The sequence below is a fragment of the Salvelinus namaycush genome, chromosome 18 (assembly GCF_016432855.1).
Source record: "Salvelinus namaycush isolate Seneca chromosome 18, SaNama_1.0, whole genome shotgun sequence".
Classification (NCBI taxonomy): Eukaryota; Metazoa; Chordata; class Actinopteri; order Salmoniformes; family Salmonidae; genus Salvelinus; species Salvelinus namaycush.
In genome coordinates this window covers 34,503,399-34,526,968 of record NC_052324.1, presented here as the reverse complement: position 1 = coordinate 34,526,968, position 23,570 = coordinate 34,503,399, and the positions used below count along the sequence as shown (strand labels likewise).

General features: G+C 41.9%; 2 protein-coding genes across 2 annotated transcripts; both read right to left on the bottom strand.

Annotated features, from left to right (window-relative positions):
* Window positions 1-348: 348 nt before the first annotated feature.
* On the bottom strand, window positions 349-18,094 carry LOC120062798 (RING finger protein 122). Its single transcript, XM_039012869.1, has 5 exons — window positions 17,631-18,094; window positions 12,033-12,189; window positions 2,091-2,178; window positions 1,789-1,871; window positions 349-756 (listed from the first exon to the last, which is right to left on the bottom strand). The coding sequence occupies exons 1-5, from the start codon at window positions 17,653-17,655 to the stop codon at window positions 642-644; spliced, it is 468 nt and encodes a 155-aa protein (XP_038868797.1). The 5' UTR covers window positions 17,656-18,094; the 3' UTR covers window positions 349-641.
* Window positions 18,095-19,312: 1,218 nt separating this feature from the next.
* On the bottom strand, window positions 19,313-23,570 carry LOC120062797 (gamma-glutamyl hydrolase). Its single transcript, XM_039012868.1, has 9 exons — window positions 23,433-23,570; window positions 22,799-22,913; window positions 21,633-21,683; window positions 21,429-21,513; window positions 21,128-21,266; window positions 20,655-20,761; window positions 20,463-20,556; window positions 20,012-20,149; window positions 19,313-19,832 (listed from the first exon to the last, which is right to left on the bottom strand). The coding sequence occupies exons 1-9, from the start codon at window positions 23,536-23,538 to the stop codon at window positions 19,714-19,716; spliced, it is 954 nt and encodes a 317-aa protein (XP_038868796.1). The 5' UTR covers window positions 23,539-23,570; the 3' UTR covers window positions 19,313-19,713.

Here is a 23,570-nt window from a genome sequence, read left to right as displayed (position 1 = left end):
AACAGACTCCTCTGTGCGACAACACACACACACACACACAACACACACATGCCCATAGAACATCCCTTTGTATTTTCTCAACACCATGGTTCTTACAGTTCCACTCTTGTCTTTACACATTCAAATCAACTGCCTGCTCCTACACTCTCCAACTGTCTGGAGCTCTTCCCTCTTGCTGACTTTGGAACTAGAACTCACCTCTGAGGAAGTAAAAGACAGAAAGAAAGGAAAAGAGAGAAGGTGAGAAAATGAGTGTCAGAGAGAGAGAGAGATCAAAGAGACAACAGAAGAAAAACAGAAATAGAGAGCGTGACAGAAAGGACAGAGAAGGCTAGTGAGAGAAAAAGGGGGAGAAAGACAGAAAAAGAGTGAGACAGTCAGAGACAAAGAGAAAGAGTCACTGGGTGAAGTGTGGGTAGCTGGAGACTGTCTGTGGTGTGTGGTGTAGACTCATGTATGCAGCTCTGTGTTGGTTGCTAGGTAACAGAAGCTCTCACAGTCCTCTCCAGGTGGTAGCTAGGTTACACCATTTCACAGTCATCTGTGGGTGGTTTCTAGGATACACCAGACAATAGCGTTCACTTTCTATTGGTTGCTAGGTTACACCAGCTCACAGTGCCCACTCCGTGCTTGTTGTTAGGTTACACCAGTTCGTCCAGTAGTGTTCCTATGCTGTTGCGCTGTTCTGGGGGTCCTGCAATGGTTTTGTTGCACATGGGGCACACACAGCGCACCTCCAGCCATTTCACCAGACACCTAAGAAACACACAGAAATTGTATAATTTGCTAAACATTCCAAGTAACTGTAATTTTTGACATCACAAAGGATACATCTGTATAATTGATGACATCACAAAGGCTGAATCTGTCAAATTCAGTGTAATTGTTGACATTTAGAGCAACAGATAGCCTAGCGATTAGAGCGTTAGTCAGGCCAGTAACCGGAAAGTTGCTAGTTTGAATCGATAAGCCGACAAGGAGAAAAATGATGGCAGACCCTGGCCCCTAGGAACATACAGAGATAAGCATACTATGAAATTGCTCCCCAATACCATCTGTTGTATATATTTAATGTATTACATGAATGGTGACCATAGCCCTTCCGAAAATACATTTAAATTGTGTTTTAATGCCATTTTTCCCACCCTGCTCCATGTAGTCAATGCAGGTAGCATAGTGGTTAAGTAACCGAAAGGTCGCCGGTTCGAATCTCCAAACTAAGCAAGGCACTTAACCCAAATTGCTCTGGATAAGTGCCTAAATGACAACAAAAAAATACATTTCAAATTTGGCTTTACTTCTGGGCATTTGGTAGTTATTATGACGCATCTGGCAGTTCCTAACCTGGCCCTGACCCCACTCTCCGAAGGATGTCTCAGGGAGGGTTGTGATATGCACTTTTTTGGGGCTGGGGGGGGACGAGGACGACGACGACAAATATAAGTACCCTCCAAAATTATTATTATTATCGCAAAGGAAACATCTGTAATATTAAGTCCAATTATGTCTAATTGATGACATCACAAAGGTAGCAACGGATCATCACAAAGGGAATTCCAGAGCAAGAGAGAGTATCTAAAAAAAGAAAAACAATGTTGCACATTAAAGGGCTTCAAATGATATTCAGTGTTTACCAAGAGGTGCCTCTAGTCAGGCAAGTATTGTCTTCCTGTGACCTGGAAACATTTCATAACTGTGGGTATGTCAGTGACAAATCTCTCCATTCAAAAACTGTGTGCTGACTGAAATTAATGGCGGTGACCTCCTTCCTCCTAATATGGTACTCACTTCCTGTGAAAGGCATGTTGGCATGGCAACACTCCCAGCTCATCTTTGACTTTGAAGTCTTCCAGGCAAACAGCACACGTCTGCTGTAAGAGTGACAGCGACAGGAACACGACCAGAGGAGACACAGGGAAGGATATGTTGAGGGAGCAAGAGAGAGAACAAGAGAGAGAACGAGAGAGAACGAGAGGCGAGGTTGAGGTGGCATCAGATATTTTTTATTATGTCCCACTATTATTGTTACTAGGACTGACAGACATTGTAACTATTCACAATCAGTAACGTTAAGTAGATTGTATTCTTACCCCATGGAGATTCAACTTCTTAGGATCTCCTTTTAAAACCACCTCTCTGTAGCCAAACCTATCACTCTGGGCTTGGTGTCTTAGTTTACTGTAGGTGAACAAACACACAAAGTACAACCATTAGAGATGACCTACTGTATGTCATTGGTAAGAGTATGTTTTTGCAAGCAGTCCCAGTCCCTCCCTTGTATTGGTCAGAGCAGTGAAGGTAGTACACCTTCAGTAGAAAATGATTTACAATTGTTTGTATCAAACGGTGGTACGGGTATCAGTGAATGTAAGTGCCAGACGTGTCCCCCTGCTTAAGCCAGTACATGTCCAGGCCCGTCTGAAGTTTGCTAGAGAGCATTTGGATGATCGAGAAGAAGATTGGGAGAATGTCATATGGTCAGATGAAACCAAAATAGAACTTTTTGGTAAAAACTCAACTCGTCGTGTTTGGAGGACAAAGAATGCTGAGTTGCATCCAAAGAACACCATACCTACTGTGAAGCATGGGGGTGGAAACATCATGCTTTGGGGCTGTTTTTCTGCAAAGGGACCAGGACGACTGATCCGTGTAAAAGAAAGAATGAATGGGGCCATGTATCGTGAGATTTTGAGTGAAAACCTCCTTCCATCAGCAAGGGCATTGAAGATGAAACGTGGCTGGGTCTTTCAGCATGACAATGATCCCAAACACACCACCCGGGCAATGAAGGAGTGGCTTCGTAAGAAGCATTTCAAGGTCCTGGAGTGGCCTAGCCAGTCTCCAGATCTCAACCCCATAGAAAATCTTTGGAGGGAGTTGAAAGTCCGTGTTGCCCAGCAACAGCCCCAAAACATCACTGCTCTAGAGGAGATCTGCATGGAGGAATGGGCCAAAATACCAGCAACAGTGTGTGAAAACCTTGTGAAGACTTACAGAAAACATTTGACCTCTGTCATTGCCAACAAAGGGTATATAACAAAGTATTGAGATACACTTTTGTTATTGACCAAATACTTATTTTCCACCATAATTTGCAAATAAATTCATTAAAAATCCTACAATGTGGTTTTCTGGATTTTTTTCCCTCATTTTGTCTGTCATAGTTGAAGTGTACCTATGATAAATTACAGGCCTCTCTCATCTTTTTAAGTGGGAGAACTTGCACAATTGGTGGCTGACTAAATACTTTTTCCCCCCACTGTATATATTTTTTAAGTTTACTTTTTATATAAAATTATACTAAATATATTCACGTCACCAAATAATTGATTAAAACACACTGTTTTGCAATGAAAGTCTACAGTAGCCTCATGTCACTTTGTTCGTAATAATGATGGTCGGACCAAGGCGCAGCGTACTTCGAGTTCCACATATTTTAATGAAAGTGAAACTTACACTAATACAAAACAAAATAAAGAATAAAAGAACCGTGATGACAATGTAGTGTGAACAAGCAACTAAACATAAACAATATCCCATAACCCACCAATTAGAGACAACGAATACCAGCTGCCTCTAATTGGTAATCATACACAAACATAGAAAAATAAACCTAGAACCCCACATAGAAATAATAAACTAGACTAAACACCCCTAGTCACGCCCTGACCTACTCTACCATAGAAAATACAGGCTTTCTATGGTCAGGACATGACACCTCAGCAGCACTCTGTGGGGTAGCACCATGGTGTAACAGGAGGACAGCTATCTTCTGTGCTCCTCTGGGTACACTGACTTCAATACAAACCTAGGACAACACAGGTGGATAACATGTTAGTTCATTGCGCCACTCTCATTCTCATGGTTCTCATCCCCTGCCATAGACTTACAGAGTAATTATGACAACTTCCGGAAGACCTCCTCCAACCTATCAGAGCACTTGCAGCATTAACTAACATGTTGTCCGACCAATCAATAGATCAGAGAATTAATCTAGCACTGAAAGCATAAACTACAGATAGCTAGCACTGCAGTGAATAAAATGTGGTGAGTGGTTGACTCAAAAGAGAAAGAAAATAGTTTAAAAGTTTCTTCCAAAATTAAAAAGAAGCAAGAGAAAGAAAAAAGATAGTTACAGTATATTTGGTTGTATTTTTTATTTTTTTATTTTCAAAATTTAGCTAGCTAGTTTAGGCTACTCAAACTCCTGGCTCAAACAAAGAGGGATGCTACGCTAGCTAGCTGGCTATAGCTATCTGACACTGGAACTTCTCCAAGTCAAGGTATTTATTGCCACTGTGGCCTGCCAGTGTAAACTGCTTGCTGACTGTACTGCATGATTGTAGCTGGTTTACCAATGTGTTCGTTCTAGTAGCTATGTTGACTATGACAATGATGTAGGCTGTGTGTAGTGGTTAGCAGTCATGACATGAAGGTTTGGCTTGGAAAGTGTTTTTTCGCCTGGTCACAGACAGCTGATGTGTTCTGCACTGAAGTTCACAAGAGAAGGGAAAAGGTGAGAGGAGGTGAGCGCATAGATATTTGCGAGAAGGAATTATATATACAACGAGCAAATTGGTAATCCTGTTTTTTGTGGCGGTTATGAAAGTGAACTGAGTTTGCATGTGATCAGCGGTGTATTTATTTAGCCGATTCTATTCAAAAACATTTCTTAAATGGAAGCAAACGGAACGGGGATAAACATACCTGAATTTGTCCAATAGAAACTCACATTTGCAACTGTTGGACTAATGATTATACCCTAGATCAGCTAGATGCAGGCAAGAGTGTTCAACGCAGTATTGAATGTGTCAATGTCTCTTACCTTGATTACTCAAAATTCTCTCAACCTGTGCACCTACGTTGTAAACGTTCATTCATAGGCTAGGTTGTAGCAACCTCATGGTGGGTATAGGGAACATTTTAGTATCATGTAGAAGCCTAAAGCTATCGATGTTACATTGAACTGGGTGAATGGAATATGAATGACAGTCATCCAATATGCTGTAATAGAAATAAGGCCATGCTCATCAAAAAAAGAATTATCCTCCCTAATCTTAAACAGCACCAACCGCCACTGGTGTACATACTAGTTTCTTTCTACTTTTTGTTACTTTTTTACTTCTGTATTTTGAATGTTTTTCTTGATTGATATTGTACTCCATTGTTGAGGAGTTAGCAAGCAACCATTTCACTGTACCGTGTGCACGTGTCTACCCAGTTCACTACATTCTTTAAGGCCTGGGAAAACTCCATGTATATAAAGCAAATATCCTCACATTGTTCTACATGGTGCAATGTTATCAGTCATCAACAACACTAAATTGATCAAAACAACAACTATAGTGCTTGGCTGGGCTACATACAAATGTCCTGTCATTTTGGGGCAGATTAAATGCATGCACGCAAACACACACACACACACACACACACACACACACACACACACACGTATAAAAAAAAAAGAAAAGAAAAAACTGCCATAACAAGGACCCCAAAAATAAGAGACACAGTTAGCGAAGTGATAAAGATCTGCTCTCCATTGTTTAAGTTGGAAAATTATTTAGGGGCCTGGGAAGCGCAGTGCACTCATTACGTGTGTGTGTGTGTGTAACAGTATAACTTTACGTCTGTCCCCTCGCCCCGACACGGGCGCGAACCAGGGACCCTCTGCACACATCAACAACGGTCGCCCACGAAGCGTCGTTACCCATCGCTCCACAAAAGCCGTGGCCCTTGCAGAGCAAGGGGCAACACTACTTGTAGGTTTCAGAGCAAGTGACGTAACTGATTGAAACGCTAGTAGCGCGTACCCGCTAACTAGCTAGCCATTTCACATCCGTTACACTCACCCCCCTTTCAACCTCCTCCTTTTCCGCAGCAACCAGTGATCCGGGTCACGGCACCAATGTAACAGTATAACTTTACGTCTGTCCCCTCGCCCCAACACGGGCGCGAACCAGGGACCCTCTGCACACATCAACAACGGTCGCCCACGAAGCGTCGTTACCCATCGCTCCACAAAAGCCGCGGCCCTTGCAGAGCAAGGGGCAACACTACTTGTAGGTTTCAGAGCAAGTGACGTAACTGATTGAAACGCTAGTAGCGCGTACCCGCTAACTAGCTAGCCATTTCACATCCGTTACACTCACCCCCCTTTCAACCTCCTCCTTTTCCGCAGCAACCAGTGATCCGGGTCACGGCACCAATGTAACAGTATAACTTCACGTCTGTCCCCTCGCCCCGACACGGGCGCGAACCAGGGACCCTCTGCACACATCAACAACGGTCGCCCACGAAGCGTCGTTACCCATCGCTCCACAAAAGCCGCGGCCCTTGCAGAGCAAGGGGCAACACTACTTGTAGGTTTCAGAGCAAGTGACGTAACTGATTGAAACGCTAGTAGCGCGTACCCGCTAACTAGCTAGCCATTTCACATCCGTTACATGTGTAACAATTTGGCTTTGACAATGTGATTCATTATCTACAGGTAAATATTTACTTGGCCATACAGAGAATCATATACCCTATTTGCATTCTTAGGAGTTCATATTCAAAAACGGCAGTTAATTAAACAGTCCATCGTTCACACTTGCTCAACAAATATTAACCGAGTTGTCAGAACAATGACAATATCCCCACTTCTCTATTGACTACCCTCTCTCCCTCGCTTTCTACTCTGATGAATATAGAACAACAAATGGAACAACACAAAATACACAAAGTGAAATGAAATACCATGTCTATCTGAGATTAGTCTAGAAGCGGTTTATATGATTTGTCCTAGATTCTTCCAGTCAGAGCTATTTTGTTTTGTTGTTTAATGAACCCCAGCTTATTATAAAATGGGCCCTCAGCCTGGATGACAGGTATCATTATTGCCAGATGACACTGTGGAGAATGCTTTTCTTTCCTTTTCACTAAGGCTTATGTTCAAACCCAGCACTAACAGCAGCAACTGTCATTGTGTATTGCGGCACCAGAGTTTTCCATCAAGCAAATTTGAATATACAGTACCAGTCAAAAGTTGACACCCCTACTCATTCCAGGGTTTTTCTTTATTTTGACTATTTTGTACATTGTAGAATAATAGTGAAGACATCAAAACTATGAAGTAACACATATGGAATCATGTAGTAACCAAAAAAGTGTTATCCAAATAATTTTTTTGCTTTGAAATTCTTCAAAGTAGCCACCCTTTGCCTTGATGACAGCTTTGCACACTCTTGGCTTCACCTGGAATGCTTTTGAAATGTCTTGAAGGAGTTCCCACATACAGTTGAAGTCGGAACCTACACTTAAGTTGGAGTCATTAACACTAGTTTTTCAACCACTCCATAAATATCTTGTTAACAAACTATAGTTTCGGCAAGTCGGTTAGGACATCTACTTTGTGCGTGACACAAGTCATTTTTTCAACAATTGTTTACAGACAGATTATTTCACCGTATCACAATTCCAGTGGGTCAGAAGATTACATACACTAAGTTGACTGTGCCTTTAAAAAGCTTGGAAAATTCCAGACAATTATGTCATGGCTTTAGAAGCTTCGGATAGGCTAGTTGACAGAATTTGAGTCAATTGGAGGTGTACCTGTGGATGCATTTCAATGCCTAACTTCAAACTCAGTGCCTCTTTGCTTGACATCATGAGAAAATCAAAAAAAATCAGCCAAGAGCTCAGAAAAAAAATTGTAGACCTCCACAAGACTGGTTCATCCTTGGGAGCAATTTCCAAACGCCTGAAGGTACCACGTTCATCTGTACAAACAATAGTACGCAAGTTTAAACACCATGGGACCACGCAGCCGTCATACCGCTCAGGAAGGAGACGCGTTCTGTCTCCTAGAGATAAACTAACTTTGGTGCGAAAACTGCAAATCAATCCCAGAACAACAGCAAAGGACCTTGTGAAGATGCTGGAGGAAACAGGTAAAAAAGTATCTATATCCACAGTAAAACGAGTCCTATTTCGACATAACCTGAAAGGCCGCTCAGCAAGGAAGAAGCCACAGCTCCAAAACCGCCATAAAAAAGCCAGACTACGGTTTGCAACTGCACATGGAGACAAAGATCGTACTTTTTGGAGAAATGTCCTATGGTCTGATGAAACAAAAATAGAACTCTTTGGCCATAAAGACCATCGTTATGTTTGGAGGAAAAAGGGGGAGTCCTGCAAGTCGAAGAACACCATCCCAACCGTGAAGCAGGGGGGTGGCAGCATCATGTTGTGGGGGTGCTTAGCTGCAGGAGGGACTGGTGCACTTCACAAAATAGAGGTCATCATGAGGAAGGGAAATTATGTGGATATATTGAAGCAACATCTCAAGACATCAGTCAGGAAGTTAAAGCTTGGTCACAAATGGGTCTTCCAAATGGACAATGACCCCAAGCATACTTCCAAAGTTGTAGCAAAATGGCTTAAGGACAACAAAGTCAAGTTATTGGAGTGGCTATCACAAAGTCCTGACCTCAATCTCATAGAAGATTTGTGGGCAGAACTGAAAAAGCATGTGCGAGCAAGGAGGCCTACAAACCTGACTCAGTTTCACCAGCTCTGTCAGGAGGAATGGGCCAAAATTCATCCAACTTATTGTGGGAAGTTTGTGGAAGGCTACCCGAAACGTTTGACCCAAGCTAAACAATTTAAAGGCAATGCTACCAAATACTAATTGAGTGAATGTAAACTTCTGACCCACTGGGAATGTGATGAAAGAAATAAAAGCTGAAATAAATCATTCTCTCTACTATTATTCTGACATTTCACATTCTTAAAATAAAGTGGTAATCCTAACTGACCTAAGACCGGAAATTATTACTAAGATTAAATGTCAGGAATTGTGAAAAACTGAGTTTAAATGTAGTTGCCAAAGGTGTATGTAAACTTCTGACTTCAACTGTATGCTGAGCACTTGTTGGCTGCTTTTCCTTCACTCTGCGGTCCAACTCATCCCAAACCATCTCAATTGAGTTGAGGTTGGGTGATTGTGGAGATCAGGTCATCTGATGCAGCACTCCATCCCTCTCCGTCTTGGTCAAATAGCCCTTACACAGCCTGGAAGTGTGTTGGGTCATTGTCCTGTTGAAAAACAAATGACAGTCCCACTAAGCGCAAACCAAATGGGATGGCGTATTGCTGCAGAATGCTGTGGTAGCCATGCTGGTTATGTGTGCCTTGAATTCTAAATAAATCACTGACAGTGTCACCAGCAAAGCACCCCCACACCATCACACCTCCTCCTCCATGCTTCACAGTGGGAACTACACTTGCAGAGATCATCCATTCACCTACTCTGCATCTCAGAAAGACACACGGCTGGAACCAAAAATCTAAAATTTGGACTGATCAGACCAAAGGACAGATTTCCATCGGTCTAATGGCCATTGCTCGTGTTTCTTGGCTTAAGCAAGTCTCTTTTTCTTACTGGTGTACTTTAGTAGTTTTTTGCAGCAGCAATTGGACCATGAAGGCCTAATTCACGCAGTCTCTAATGAACAGTTGATGTTGAGATGTGTAGTTACATGAACTCTGAAGCATTTATTTGGAATGCAATTTCTGAGGCTGGTAACTCTAATAAACTTATCCTCTGTAGCAGAGGTAACTCTGGGTCTTCCTTTCCTGTGGCGATCCTCATGAGAGCCAGTTTCATCAAAGCGCTTGATGGTTTTTGCGACAGCACTTGAAAAAAAATTCTAAGTTCTTGACATTTTCCAGATTGACTGACCTTCATGTCTTAAAGTAATGATGGACTGCCATTTTTCTTTGCTAATTTGAGCTGTTCTTGCCATAATATAGACTTGGTCTTTTACCAAATAGGACAACCCCCGTTATACACCCCTACTTTGTCACAACAACTGATTGGCTCAAACGCTTTAAGAAGTAAAGAAATTCCACAAATTAACTCTTAACAAATGCATTCCATGAGACCAGCTCATGAAGCTGGTTGAGAGAATGCCAAGAGCGTGCAAAGCTGTTATCAAGGCAAAGGTTGGCTACTTTGAAGAATCTCAAATATAAAATAAACTCAGCAAAAAAAGAAACATCCTCCCACTGTCAACTGCGTTAATTTTCAGCAAACTTAACATGTGTAAATATTTGTATGGACATAACAAGATTCAACAACTGAGACATAAACTGAACAAGTTCAACAGACATGTGACTAACAGAAATGGAATAATGTGTCCCTGAACAAAGGGGGGGTCAAAATCAAAAGTAACAGTCAGTATCTGGTGTGGCCACCAGCTGCATTAAGTACTGCAGTGCATCTCCTCCTCATGGACTGCACCAGATTTGCCAGTTCTTGCTGTGAGATGTTACCCCACTCTTCCACCAAGGTGCCTGCAAGTTCCCAGACATTTCTGGGGGGGAATGGCCCTAGCCCTCACCCTCCGATCCAACAGGTCCCAGACATGCTCAATGGGATTGAGATCCGGGCTCTTCACTGGCCATGGCAGAACACTGACATTCCTGTCTTGCAGGAAATCACGCACAGAACGAGCAGTATGGCTGGTGGCATTGTCATGCTGGAGGGTCATGTCAGGATGAGCCTGCAGGAAGGATACCACATGAGGGAGGAGGATGTCTTCCCTGTAAGGCACAGCGTTGAGACTGCCTGCAAACAAGCTCATTCCGATGATGCTGTGACACACCGCCCCAGACCACGACGGACCCTCCACCTCCAAATCGATCCCGCTCCAGAGTACAGGCCTCGGTGTAATGCTCATTCCTTCAACGATAAACGCGAATCCGACCATCACCCCTGGTGAGACAAAACCGCGACTCGACAGTGAAGAGCACTTTTTGCCAGTCCCGTCTGGTCCAGCGACGGTGGGTTTGTGCCCATAGGCGACGTTGTTGCCGGTGATGTCTGGTGAGGACCTGCCTTACAACAGGCCTACAAGCCCTCAGTCCAGCCTCTCAGCCTATTGAGGACAGTCTGAGCACTGATGGAGGGATTGGGCGTTCCTGCTGTAACTCTGGCAGTTGTTGTTGTCATGCTGTATCTGTCCCGCAGGTGTGATGTTCAGATGTACCGATCCTGTGCAGGTGTTGTTACACGTGGTATGCCACTGCGAGGACGATCAGCTGTCCGTCCTGTCTCCCTGTAGTGCTGTCTTAGGCGTCTCACAGTACAGACATTGCAATTTTTTGCCCTGGCCACATCTGCATTCCTCATGCCTCCTTGCAGCATGCGTAAGGCACGTTCACGCAGATGAGCAGGGTCCCTGGGCATCTTTCTTTTGGTGTTTTTCAGAGTCAGTAGAAAGGCCTATTTAGTGTCCGAAGTTTTCATAACTGTGACCTTAATTGCCTACCGTCTATAAGCTGTTAGTGTCTTAACGACCGTTCCACACGTGCATGTTCATTAATTGTTTATGGTTCATTGAATAAGCATGGAAAACAGTGTTTAAACCCTTTACAATGAAGATCTGTGAAGTTATTGATTTTTATATCTTTGAAAGACAGGGTCCTGAAAAAGGGACGTTTCTTTTTTAGCTGAGTTTATATTTTGATTTGTTTAATACTATGTGATTCCATATGTTTTATTTCATAGTTTTGATGTCTTCACTATTATTCTACAATGTAGGAAATAGTACAAATAAAGAAAAAAAAAACTTGAATGAGTAGGTGTGTCCAAACCTTTGACTAGCACTGTATACTTTAGCCTACCACCATATAACAATACAGAAAATACAATACCGCTACACACTTAAGTCACATGTACAGTAATATACAGCGGGTTTTGGTGTTCTCAAGGGTGTTACGTTGAACCCTGCTCCCCTAGCTCCAGTGACGTCTGTCCTCACACTGTGGCAGGCAGCTTCCTGCCGCCTCATTTCCTCACAGTCGTCCCCTCAGCTCATCAGAGAGTTCATTGTCAACAGAAGGAAATGTTAGCTCTCTCTCAACAGGAAAAGGTATCATAGAGGTGAGCATGTGGACTGCTCTGACAGCATGTCTGTGTGGATGTCTCTTACCCTCATCTGCAGTCAACTGACCCACTATTCTATTCCACTCTGTGCAAAGTTCACCTGATGAAGTAACAGCAGAAGATGAGGCTGAGGATGAAGATGAAGATGCCTGTTCCGAAGATGATCATGTAGATGTTGAGGGGCAGGTCCTGGAAGGTGATGGGAGGCATGGTGCACGACTTGTTGGAGTAGACCAGTCCCAGACCACAGAAGCACCCTACATAGGGGACGAGAAAAGTGTTTAGAACATAGTAGCACCCTACACAGGGGACAAGTGTAGTGTTATGACCATAGAAACACCATTGGGACAAGTATAGTGTTAAAGAGGCATCCTCCACAGATTATAAGTACACATGCACAGTGTATGAATGAAGCACACATTTACAAATCTGACACATTCAGCACCCTCACAGTGCTGAGAATTAAGAGGCATCCTGCAGAGGCAACAAGCACAATTTTGAGAACACAGAGGCATGTTATAAGGTAATAAATATAGGGTTTAGACTATAGACACACACTAACACACACACACACACACTACCATCACAGCTGAGGGTCAGGGTTAACAGTGCTGCAGCTGTGTCCACCTCTGATACAGACGAAAGCACACACACACAGACCACACACACACCTCTGTGTATACCTCACTCTCTCTCTCAAAGAAAGTACAACGACCATGGCATCGCTGCTCCATGAAAGACCATGCAATCTCCACTCCATGAAAGAACATGGCATCTCTGCTCCAAGACAATGGTACACAACACAACAGTATCTAGGCAACTAGTCTACATCATACAAGGCATATCCTGATTTCTAAGACTTACAACAGAACTAATTGTTTGATTTGGCAGCATTGTTTGGAGAAAATGGCTTGATGTCTGCAGGAAGCCCTGATTGAGAAAGACAAACAAGGGAATACTCTGACAAAACATACAAGGTCCTGAAAGGTGGTGGTCAACTGCATTTAAATTAAATCAACTCAGAAGAACAGGCCAAGGAGACAAACAGAATGTCCAATTCCAAGGTTGGTGGACATTAGTTGTTGAATAGGACGGAGAAGTGTACTAATGCTTCTGCCAAGACCTTTCTGTTTCAGGATGTAGTGTGCTTGCCCGTTAACGGGAGGGTTGAGGGACTGCTCTGGCCGTTCACCCTAAATTGCTACTTACACATCAAAGACATGCATCTACATAGAAATAGAACTATGAGATCATTTGATTCTATTTTTATGTGCATATATTCACCAATGAAATCCATGCAGAGAAGGTTAGTCCGCCCATGTGCGTGTGTTGTCTGTAGCCCATCTGTGTGTGCAGTATGTGTGTGTCAATTAGACCACATTATCACTGAAGCATTCAAGTCGGTCGATGACCAGTTTAAGGTCAGGGGGGAAGATAGAACCGGGACAGGGAGAGGAACTGTGGGGGAGAGAGGAAGGCTGACCGTGGAGAATTAATGAGACACGGGTAGGCTGACAGAGAGGTCTTTGTGTGAGCCAGGTCAAATGAACCCTACTGCAAGTTTGAACTAGAGCCACTTCAATTCACAGAAAGTTTTTGGTGGCATTTTAATTAAATCAGAGATAATGTTCCATGAGACACTGTTAATTCATTGACCTCTGATATATTTATAATAACTCATCAACGAAAGAAAACAAAGTAAGCTCTCTCTCAATTCAATTTAAGGCTTTATTGGCATGGGAAACATATGTTAACATTGCCAAAGCAAGTGAAGTAGATAAAAAACTAATGTGAAATAAACAATAAAAATGAACAGTAAACATTACACTCACAAAAGTTCCCAAAAAATAAAATATATTTCAAATGTCATATTATGTGCAAATAGTTAAAGTACAAAAGGGAAAATATATAAACATAAATATGGGTTGTTTTTACAATAGTGTTTGTTCTTCACTGGTTGCCCTTTTCTTGTGGCAACCGGTCACAAATATTGCTGCTGTAATGGCACAATGTGGTGTTTCACCCAATAGATATGGGAATCTATCAAAATTGGATTTGTTTTTTAATTGTTTGTGGGTCTGTGTAATCTGAGGGAAATATGAGTCTGTTATATGGTCATACATTTGGCAGGAGATTAGGAAGTGCAGCTCAGTTTCCACCTCATTTTATGGGCAGTGTGCACATAGCCTGTCTTTTCTTGATTGCCAGGTCTGCCTAAGGCAGCTTTTCTCAATAGCAAGACTATGCTCACTGAGTCTGAACATAGTCAAAGCTTTCCATAAGTTTGGGTCAGTCACAGTGGTCAGGTATTCTGCCACTGTGTACTCTCTGTCTAGGGCCAAATAGCGTTCTAGTTTGCTATGTTTTTTTGTTAATTCTTTCCAATGTGTCAAGTAATGATCTTATTGTTTTCTCATGATTTGGTTGGGTCTAATTGTGTTGTTGTCCTGGGGCTCTGTGGGGTCTGTTTGTGTTTGTGAACAGAGCCCCATGACCTGCTCTTCTCCAGGTTCATCTCTCTGTAGGTGATGGCTTTGTTATGGAAGGTTTGGGAATCGCTTAATTTTAGGTGGTTGTAGAATTTAACGGCTCTTTTCTGCATTTTGATCTTTAGCGGGTATATGCCGAATTCTGCTCTGCATGCATTACTTGGTGTTTTACATTGTACAGAGAGGATATTTTTGCAGAATTCTGCATGCAGTCTCAATTTGGTGTTTGTCCCATTATGTGAATTCTTGGTTGGTGAGCGGACCCCAAAACTCACAACCATAAAGGGCAATGGGTTCTATAACTGATTCAAGTATTTAATGCCAGATCCTAATTGGTATGTTGAATTTTATGTTCCTTTTGATGGCATAGAAGGCCCTTCTTGCCTTGTCTCTCAGATCGTTCACAGCTTTGTGGAAGTTACCTGTGACGCTGATGTTTAGGCCGAGGTACGTGTCGTTTTTTGTGTGCACTAGGGCAACAGTGTCTAGATGCAATTTTGGAACACCATTATTTTTTATCTTACTGAGATTTACTGTCATCAATGTTTTTAGAGCAATATGCCAGTGACACACACACACACCAGCTACACACTCCTCTACAGCTGAACTCTAGGTGGACTAGGGTTACTGTCGTGAATGAGACCAGGTTGATTGTCTTTGTTTTTGGTTGGTGTCATGACACTGTTTCTGTGTGGTTATAGCATTCTCATCATATCTGGACATGTCAAAAGGAGAGTGGAGAATCATAGAGAACAGTGGTAAACTGGATAAAGAGAAATATATGTTGGTCTAGTTCTGAACACACACACAAGGTGACTCACCAAGCAATCTTATTCCTCTGTTAAGGGGACGTCTATTAGACATGGCCCTGTGTGTGTGTGTGTGTGTGTGTGTGTGTGTGTGTGTGTGTGTGTGTGTGTGTGTGTGTGTGTGTGTAACAGATGTTGTTTCATGAGGGGGGGCTAAAGTAAAGAGAGAAAAAGAGGTAAAGAGAGAGAAAGCTCTTCAGTCTCATTGAGAGAGAGAAGTAGAAAGAGAGTTCTTGTCTATGTATTCATATCTGTTCACAGTTGATGAAACATATCACCTGTGATGCCTCTGCACTCAGACTCAAATGTGGGTCGTACATGAATGCATCTGTATGTGTGTGTGTGTGCACTAGCTGACTGACTGTGAGGAGCCCCCCATGACCAATGACCTATATTGGCACTCTCCAGAGGGACCCCCGTTGCCATGGCACCAGAGCCAGATGATGCATAGAGAACCCTGCTTTAACATTCTGAATGCATAACTGTTCTCCTGCTGTTATATATTCTGAATCTAGAACTGTTCTCCTGTTCTGACAGTCTCATTCTCAAACCGTTCCCCTGCTCTAACATTCTCAGTCCAGAACTGCTCCTCTATTCTAACATTGTAAATCTAAAACTGTGGCACTAATGTTCTCAATCTAGAACTGAGCTGATTTCTCAATGAGCCATTAACATTTTCATAAAAGGTAAAGGCTTGGGTAGTGGGTAGTAATGACTTTTGCAGATTTAAGGAGAGGTTTGATGACTACACTCACACAAGGCTTTTACTGCTGCCTCCTTTTACAGACAGAGCTTCAATCAAATATTAATCAGCTCACATGAGCACAAGCATTCATCTGTGCTTTCAAGAAAAATAAAAGATGAGAACCACACGCAGATCAGTCTGTGTACAGTACATGTAAGACACTAGAAACAACCACTTATCTAGCCCAGCCATGAGGGTTGCTGAAGGTCCACCCTCTGCACCTGCTCTTAAAAATCCTCCGATCATAAGTATTCTCATTTGGGGAGCATGTTAGGATTTCTAAACCAGCTGTATACTGCCATAGACGGCATTTAGTGATGCCGAATACTAGTAGATACGTGTAATGTGGTGTCAGCCAATTTAATAGCATATGTTTTTTTTCTGGATGCTATCGTTCCTGGCCACAGCAGGTAACATTTTGTAGGCCTCCTGTAGTTGCATGGAATTCTAATCTCCTGACCTACATAATGAGGATATACTTGCCTGGTTGCCAGTCTGGTTCCACTTCCAGCTCCTTTGTCATTGTCATGTTATTATGGCTATAGAGATATACAGTAACTCTCCAGGAACACAAATCACCTCTGTATTGTGACCTAAAGAGATAGTAATAGATCCTGGTATTGGCTGAGTGTGGAGATTCTCCTCCTCAAATTCAATCATCACTAAATGTCACGAAAGTTTGTGTCAAGGCCATGAGAAACAACACTAATACTGTGAGGAGTGTTTGGCATGACATTCAGAGGAGGCCAAACGGTCTGGCATACCTTGTCTTGGTCTGCACCCTGATGGAGCCTTTAAATCAGAAACATGTTTATTTTATTTTTAAACATCTTCCCAAACGTCCATTTTTGTCAAACAGTGGCTGCATATATTTTATAGATCTAGGCATGATATTCAGTCCTAGATATCTCAGAATAGCATGTGTACTCCAATCTATATTCATAGTTTATAAATTCAAAAATTAGAGTGCTGCAAAATGAATGTAAAATAAAGAGTACAAATACTTGAACTAGCCCAAACACTGGACCATTAAGAGAATGAAGAAATGTTGTGAATTCTAAACATCTTCATTCTCCAACCACACCACTTTGAAGTTCGTCACAGCTCTTTCTAAGAGAATCAATGAGATTACATGAAAGTTGCAGAGGATGGTAAGAATCATGAACAAGGAACATCAAGCAGCAATAAGAAAGCAATGAGATTACATGACAAATAATGAAGGGATGAATTGTTGAAATAGCAATACAGGTCAAGCCCAGTTTGAGTGGATCCCCTATAGTCAATAAACGTTGATAGCAAGAGCACTGAATAAATAGAATATGACTGTGTGAATACATAATGGATTGATAGCCTAGACTACCAGTTTCAATATTGCCATTTAAAATTTGACCAATCCCACTTGAAAGCTATAGTGGCACAAATATATTCAACTGTAGGCTAATACAATTAAAGAAAACGACCATACATTGTATTGCAAAATAATATTTATGTATTCAATCTCCTTCATTCTTGCCAAATTAAAAATATCAACCAAATAGAATAAATTACTTTTTTTTTTTTAATAGTCCAATAACACTTGAAATAAGAGTTGAATAGTCCTTCGCATTTATCACATAAAATTTCGGTCAACATCAGAGAAAAATATTAACGCTCACCGTTAAACCACTGAAACGGGTGCATCAATGCACCGGAGGTGGTCCTGTATGAGAAAGGATTCGTGTTTATCAACAAACGGTTGATGCTACAGTGGCCGTAGGGCTTGTCCGCCGTATATGCAGTTGGCTGTATTCAAATCACCTTATGATTCGATATCCAGCCCAAAATAGAAAATATAGCATATATCCAATAAAAACACCGTATGGCGCCAAATGTAGCCTATCAGTAAAGTTCTTGGCGTAAAGGCAAAATGGAGCGATAATTTACACTGCGGTTCATCTTTAAGATACTGGTGTCGTTGCTAACTACGAAAATACATTTCAGCCTTCCACAGTTCAATTAAATAGGCTACCACTGATTTACCCTTCAATAATTGGATATATTCGCAAGCTGCTTCAAACCAATGACTGTATATAACTGACCCAGCGTCTGTGGAGAGAACGCTGGATCAGTTATTCCTACCCCCTCCAAAAAAGAAGCGATAGACATCCAGATGGTCCAATCGCTACCTGCCCTGGACCCACTTGGAAGGTTTCCACTAGATAGCACAGCCATAAAGTCAAGATTGGTTATATTGTAAAAAATCATGAAAACAAAAATTAGCTTTTTGATCTTAATTTAAGGTTAGGATTAGGCATAAGGTTAGCAGTGTGTTTAAGGCTAGGGCAAACGATAGGGTTAGGATTAAAATCTCATTTTAAGAAGACATATTGTAGAAATAGGCGGGGTTTGTCTTTGTGGCTGTGGTAACTAATGACGACCCGTTGGTGACCTCGTTGTGTTGTGACGGCGCGGGTGGATTTTTTATTTGTTTGATTTAACTAGGCAAGTCAGTTAAGAACAAATTCTTATTTACAATGTCAGCCTACAAAAAGGCAAAATGGGACGGGGGCTGGGGGCGAGGATAAAAAATATAGGACAAAACACACATCACGACTAGATACATACACTACATGAAGAGAGATCTAAGACTGGATGGATGGGTCGTAGGCTCGCATACGATGTTATTAAACTGAACAAAAATATAAACGCAGCCTGCAACAATTTCAAGGATGTTACTTTAGTTACAGTTCATATAAGGAAATCAGGCAATTGAAATAAATTCATTAGGCCCTAATCTATGAATTTCACATGACTGGGAAAACAGATATGCATCTGTTGGTCACAGATACCTTAAAAAATGTGCCTCAGGATCTTGTCACGGTATTTCTGTGCATTCAAATGACCATTGATAAAATGCAACTGTGTTCGTTGTCTGTAGCTTATACCTGCCCATACCATAACCCCACAATGGGGCACTCTGTTCACAAAGTTGACATCAGCAAACCGCTCGCCCCCTCATAACCGCACATACTGCCAAATTCTCTCAAAAGACTTGAGTGGCTTATGGTAGAGAAATGAACATTCAATTCTTTGGCAACAGCTCTGGTGGACATTCCTGCAGTCAGCATGCTAATTGCACGCTCCATCAAAACTTGAGACATCTGTGGTATTGTGTTGTGTGACAAAACAGCACATTTTGAGTGGCCTTTTATTGTCCCCAGTACAAGGTGCATCTGTGTAATGATCATGCTGTCTAATCAGCTTCTTGATATGCCACACCTGTCAGGTGGATGGATTATCTTGGCAAAGGAGAAATGCAAAGGAAAATTGTCAAAGGGACATTTCTGGGATATTTTATTTCAGCTCATGAAATATGGGCCCAACACTTTACATGTTGCGTTTATATTTTGTTCAGTGTAGATTGGGCCAGAAGGTTGAATTCATTTCAACAATAAGAATTTACGCCCAACATCAATCTCATGCCAAAGTAGGCCAGCTACTAAACCACCATACAGTGACTAGGCCTAAAGGGGTTTATTTAGCCTACAGGAAAATCATAATTTCATGTGGTTCAATTATACATATAATAAAACATTTTAACTGCAATGATCACTCGACATTTCTAAAAGTCTGTATATGAAGTTTCAGAACATGTCACATGTCACAGCTAACAATTAGTGCCCATGGTAAACTTCTCATAACATCCCATAATAACATCAGGGATGAATTATAGAGTTGTGAGGGCAGAACTTCAACATCTCAGAAGAAGTAGATCTGCTCGTATCCAGTGAAGTTGCCAGCGTAGGTTGGTGTGTAGTTGTATATGAGTGACTCGGCCTCTTCCTCAGGCTGGTCGAAGTGATGCAAACTTCTCCTCCCTTTTAACATAGAATAGAACTTTATTGTGCATCCAAAAGGCCAAATTTCGCGATTTGCGAAACCTCACTAGTTAACACTTCACTGTCATAAAATAACATGTACAATACAATATACTGTATCTGTCCGACTGTAAAGAACACAACGATTAAACTTCAATAGGTGTGATCTGATTACCCACCTTCATTGACAAAGAACTCAGCCAGTAGGGAGGCAACGCGTACAGCGTCTGAGGAGTGGGGGAAGTTGAGTTTGGGGTCCCACTGGAAACGGTTCACCTCAGGATGCCACTGGACCCCATAGAAGGGGTAGGTCCTCCCTGGGGGGGAAGACAGTTCCAAACTCAACACAGGATCTCACGTTACCTTATGACAGCGAGCAGACTACACCCTATTTCCTAAGACGTCCTTCCTGGTGGTGAGCAATCAGACCAATAGTATTATTACACTATACAATTACTATAATGATAACAACCATTCATTTGTACAGCATAGCTCATACAGATTATGCAGCCCACCCAAACTGCTTTATGCAAAAAACGATGTAAATCACTGTGATCTGTTACAGGCCCATTTTGTTCACTGAATGGATGACACGTTTAAAACGGTAATTCTACTTGTAGTTGATTATACCTTCCATGGTTGAGACAAAGATGGCACCATTCTCAGCTGTGTTTGTGGACAAGATGGAGAAGAAACTTTGTAACTTCTCATTTTCCTTGAATGTCTGTAAGCAAAGGAGTTGATAGTCAACACCAGTACAGAGTCATATTGTGTTCAATAGAGCTGTACACTAACCAATACTCATTTGAAATCTGATTGCACCTTCATGGTCACTCCATATTGGTGAAAATTCCCTGTCAAAGCTTCCTGGGATAATGCCTTCATGACATCACTGGGGAACCCCTGGAACATTTGACTGGAATGGGCCTCTGCAGGGAGAGAAGAAAGACATTCCAATGTAGTTCTTTAGGTTACCACCATAGGGAGCAAAATGCATCAGTCAAGAGGAAGCATAAATGCACTACATAAAGATAGAAACTGTTTTGCAATAAGTGTGGGAGTTGTCAGGATGTAGTTTCCCTCATGAGCTTCATTGAAATTCTGACATAAGACCACTCTTCTTCTGTCTTGATCAGAAGTATTCTCTGCCCTCCAGTGGTCAATTTTAGCATGTGCAGCATAAGGAAGTCTTCAGACCATACGGTCTATGCTTCAGACCCAGTCCCAAACCGTATCATCGACCTTATTCTTAGCACTTGACTCCCCTACAGAGGTGTGAAAGGATTGGGCCATACCTTTGGTGAGGTTCAGGGGAAGGGCCATGTTCTCAGCTGTGGTTTTGGTCAGCAGGTTCTCTCCAGCCACCAGACAAGTCAGCAGTTGCATCCCCAGACATGTGCCCCAGATAGGGAAGGAGTCTCCAGCATCATTGGCCTGAAACAAGGGAACACATCAGGCTATTAGACAGTTTTGGGATAATGTGAGATGTTTACTGATGGTAAACATACATACAATCAAATGGACGGATGTAAAAAGAGGCCTACAGAGCATTAGATAGACAGACAGTAGCCAGCTTTGTTCAGCAGCACCACTGACCTTGAGTGCAAGCCTGAAGAAGATCCCTGCCACCTTTGCAAAGTCTGACGTCTCGAGATCTGACGAACCTCCGATGAGCAGCAGCCTGTGAGATTGATCAATCAATAAATCAATCAATCATTTTACATTGGTTTGCAATCACGTAAAAACAATAAAATACACACAATTCCTATATAGGAAAGAAATGATAATACAATAGCCTACCCATTAATCGACTTGAAAATGTTCTCATACGCGGCAGTACTCTGAGTCAACCTGTAGGAGAGGAACAGGCACTGATTAAAAGGGGTAAAGGTTTTAAAGGTTTGAGAAATACATTTTGGATGACCAGCCATGCACAGTTATAGGCTGCTATGTTTGATCAGTTATTTACAGGATGTGCCCCCTCTCAAATTTTCTCTACTTTTGAATATTTTTGATAGTGATTGTCATCAGATCGTCAACCAACGCCTAATATTAGCTCAAGGGAACCTGACTTAACAAATAACACAACAATTACACATTTACTTTATTTAATAAACAAAGTTGCCCCCTGTGTTGCCCCCTGTGTGAAAAAGTAATTGTCCCCTTGTCACCTTTAGCTGAATTGACTCCTGTATTTTTTTACCCCCTTTTTTCTCCCCAACCAATTCGCTGCAACTCATGTACGGACTCGGGAGAGCCATGCGCCCTCCGAAACACAACCCAACCAAGCCGCACTGCTTCTTGACACAATGCACATCCAACCCGTACACCTGGCGACCTGGTCAGCTCCCGGCCCGTGCGCGATGAGACAAACCCTCCCTGCCGGTCAAACCCTCCCTAACCCGGACGACGCTGGGCCAATTGTGCGCTGCCCCATGGGCCTCCCGGTCGCGGACGGCTGCGACAGAGCCTGGGCTCGTACCCAGAATCTCTGATGGCACAGCTAGCACAACTGCAATGCAGTGCCTTAGACCACTGCACCACCCGGGAGGCCCATCAATCCTGTAATAGTTGTTGATCAGTCTCTCACGTCGCTGTGGAGCAATGTTGGCCCTCTCTTCCATGCAGAACTGCTTTAACTCAGCTACATTTGTGGGTTTTCAAGCATGAACTGTTCATTTGAAGTCCTGCCACAACATCTCAATTGAGATAAGGTCTGGACCAAAACATCAAATGTGTTGCCTTTTTAGCCATTTTCATCTAGAATTAATTGTGTGTTTTGGATCATTGTCTTGCTTTATGACCCAGCTGCGTTTTGGTTGACGATCTGATAACATTCACTATCAAGAATATGCAAAAATATAGAAAATCTTCATGGTCAAACAAGAAAATCTTGTTTGACCACGAAACAGAGGAAAAAGGATACTTATCAAAAGTGAGAAGTATCAAACTTTATATCGGCCTACCTGATAGGTACCACTCTACTTCCCGCTGACTCTATATACTTTACATAGGAAGCAGGGATGTAGGTCTTTCCAAACGGCTTCATCACATCATCTTCTACTTCTTGAGTTAAAATTCCTGTGGGACATACAGACATTATAAGCTACAGTCCATAACAGTATCCATCCATTAGGACTTCTCAAATAGTTCCAGTGAAGTTTGAATTGAGTATCTGTAGACTACATAATGAGCTAAAGTAATTCACTGTCTTCAGTTTCTGCCTTTAGAGTCCATTCATTTTCAATAATATATCAATTCTATAACAATTTCAATTTAGCATGTATTGACGTAATTCCTCTTCAAAACAAAGTTATTGCTCTATACAACCTAATTGTTATTTTTAGCAAAATTCCATATTCATACATGTACATTTATGAGTCGAAAACCAATTTAGCAATATATTAACACAATTTCTTCTTCTCATAACAAAGCAATCAAAACTCAATCTTTGTACTGGTCTTTATAATGTATTGTATGTATTCCCCTGACTGTTTGTAATGTTTGTACCCTTGTATACTATTTGTAAATTGTTTCAATATTGTATATTTATAATAGTTTTACCCAACAACAAAAAACTATTCTTTTTTTTTTACGCACCAATAATCGGTCGGTTGTTGACTGGACCCGGCTGTCGTCTCGTCGGTAATGAGTCGCTCCACGGGACGAAAATTACAGGTAAACACAACACCACAGTGAGTAACATTTTCTCACAGTCCAGGTCGAACAGATCTGTCT

Coding starts and splice junctions, on each gene's coding strand:
- LOC120062797 (XM_039012868.1), bottom strand. CDS start 23,538: ATGTTACTCACTGTGGTGTTGTGTTTACCTGTAATTTTCGTCCCGTGG. Junction 21,514..21,632: donor ATTTTCAAGTCGATTAATGG/GTAGGCTATTGT, acceptor TCAATCTCACAG/GCTGCTGCTCATCGGAGGTT. Junction 20,762..21,127: donor TCCCCTGAACCTCACCAAAG/GTATGGCCCAAT, acceptor CTCTCCCTGCAG/AGGCCCATTCCAGTCAAATG.
- LOC120062798 (XM_039012869.1), bottom strand. CDS start 17,655: ATGCACCCGTTTCAGTGGTTTAACG. Junction 12,190..17,630: donor CCCGTTTCAGTGGTTTAACG/GTGAGCGTTAAT, acceptor TCCCCTATGTAG/GGTGCTTCTGTGGTCTGGGA. Junction 1,872..2,090: donor AGAAGTTGAATCTCCATGGG/GTAAGAATACAA, acceptor TCACTCTTACAG/CAGACGTGTGCTGTTTGCCT.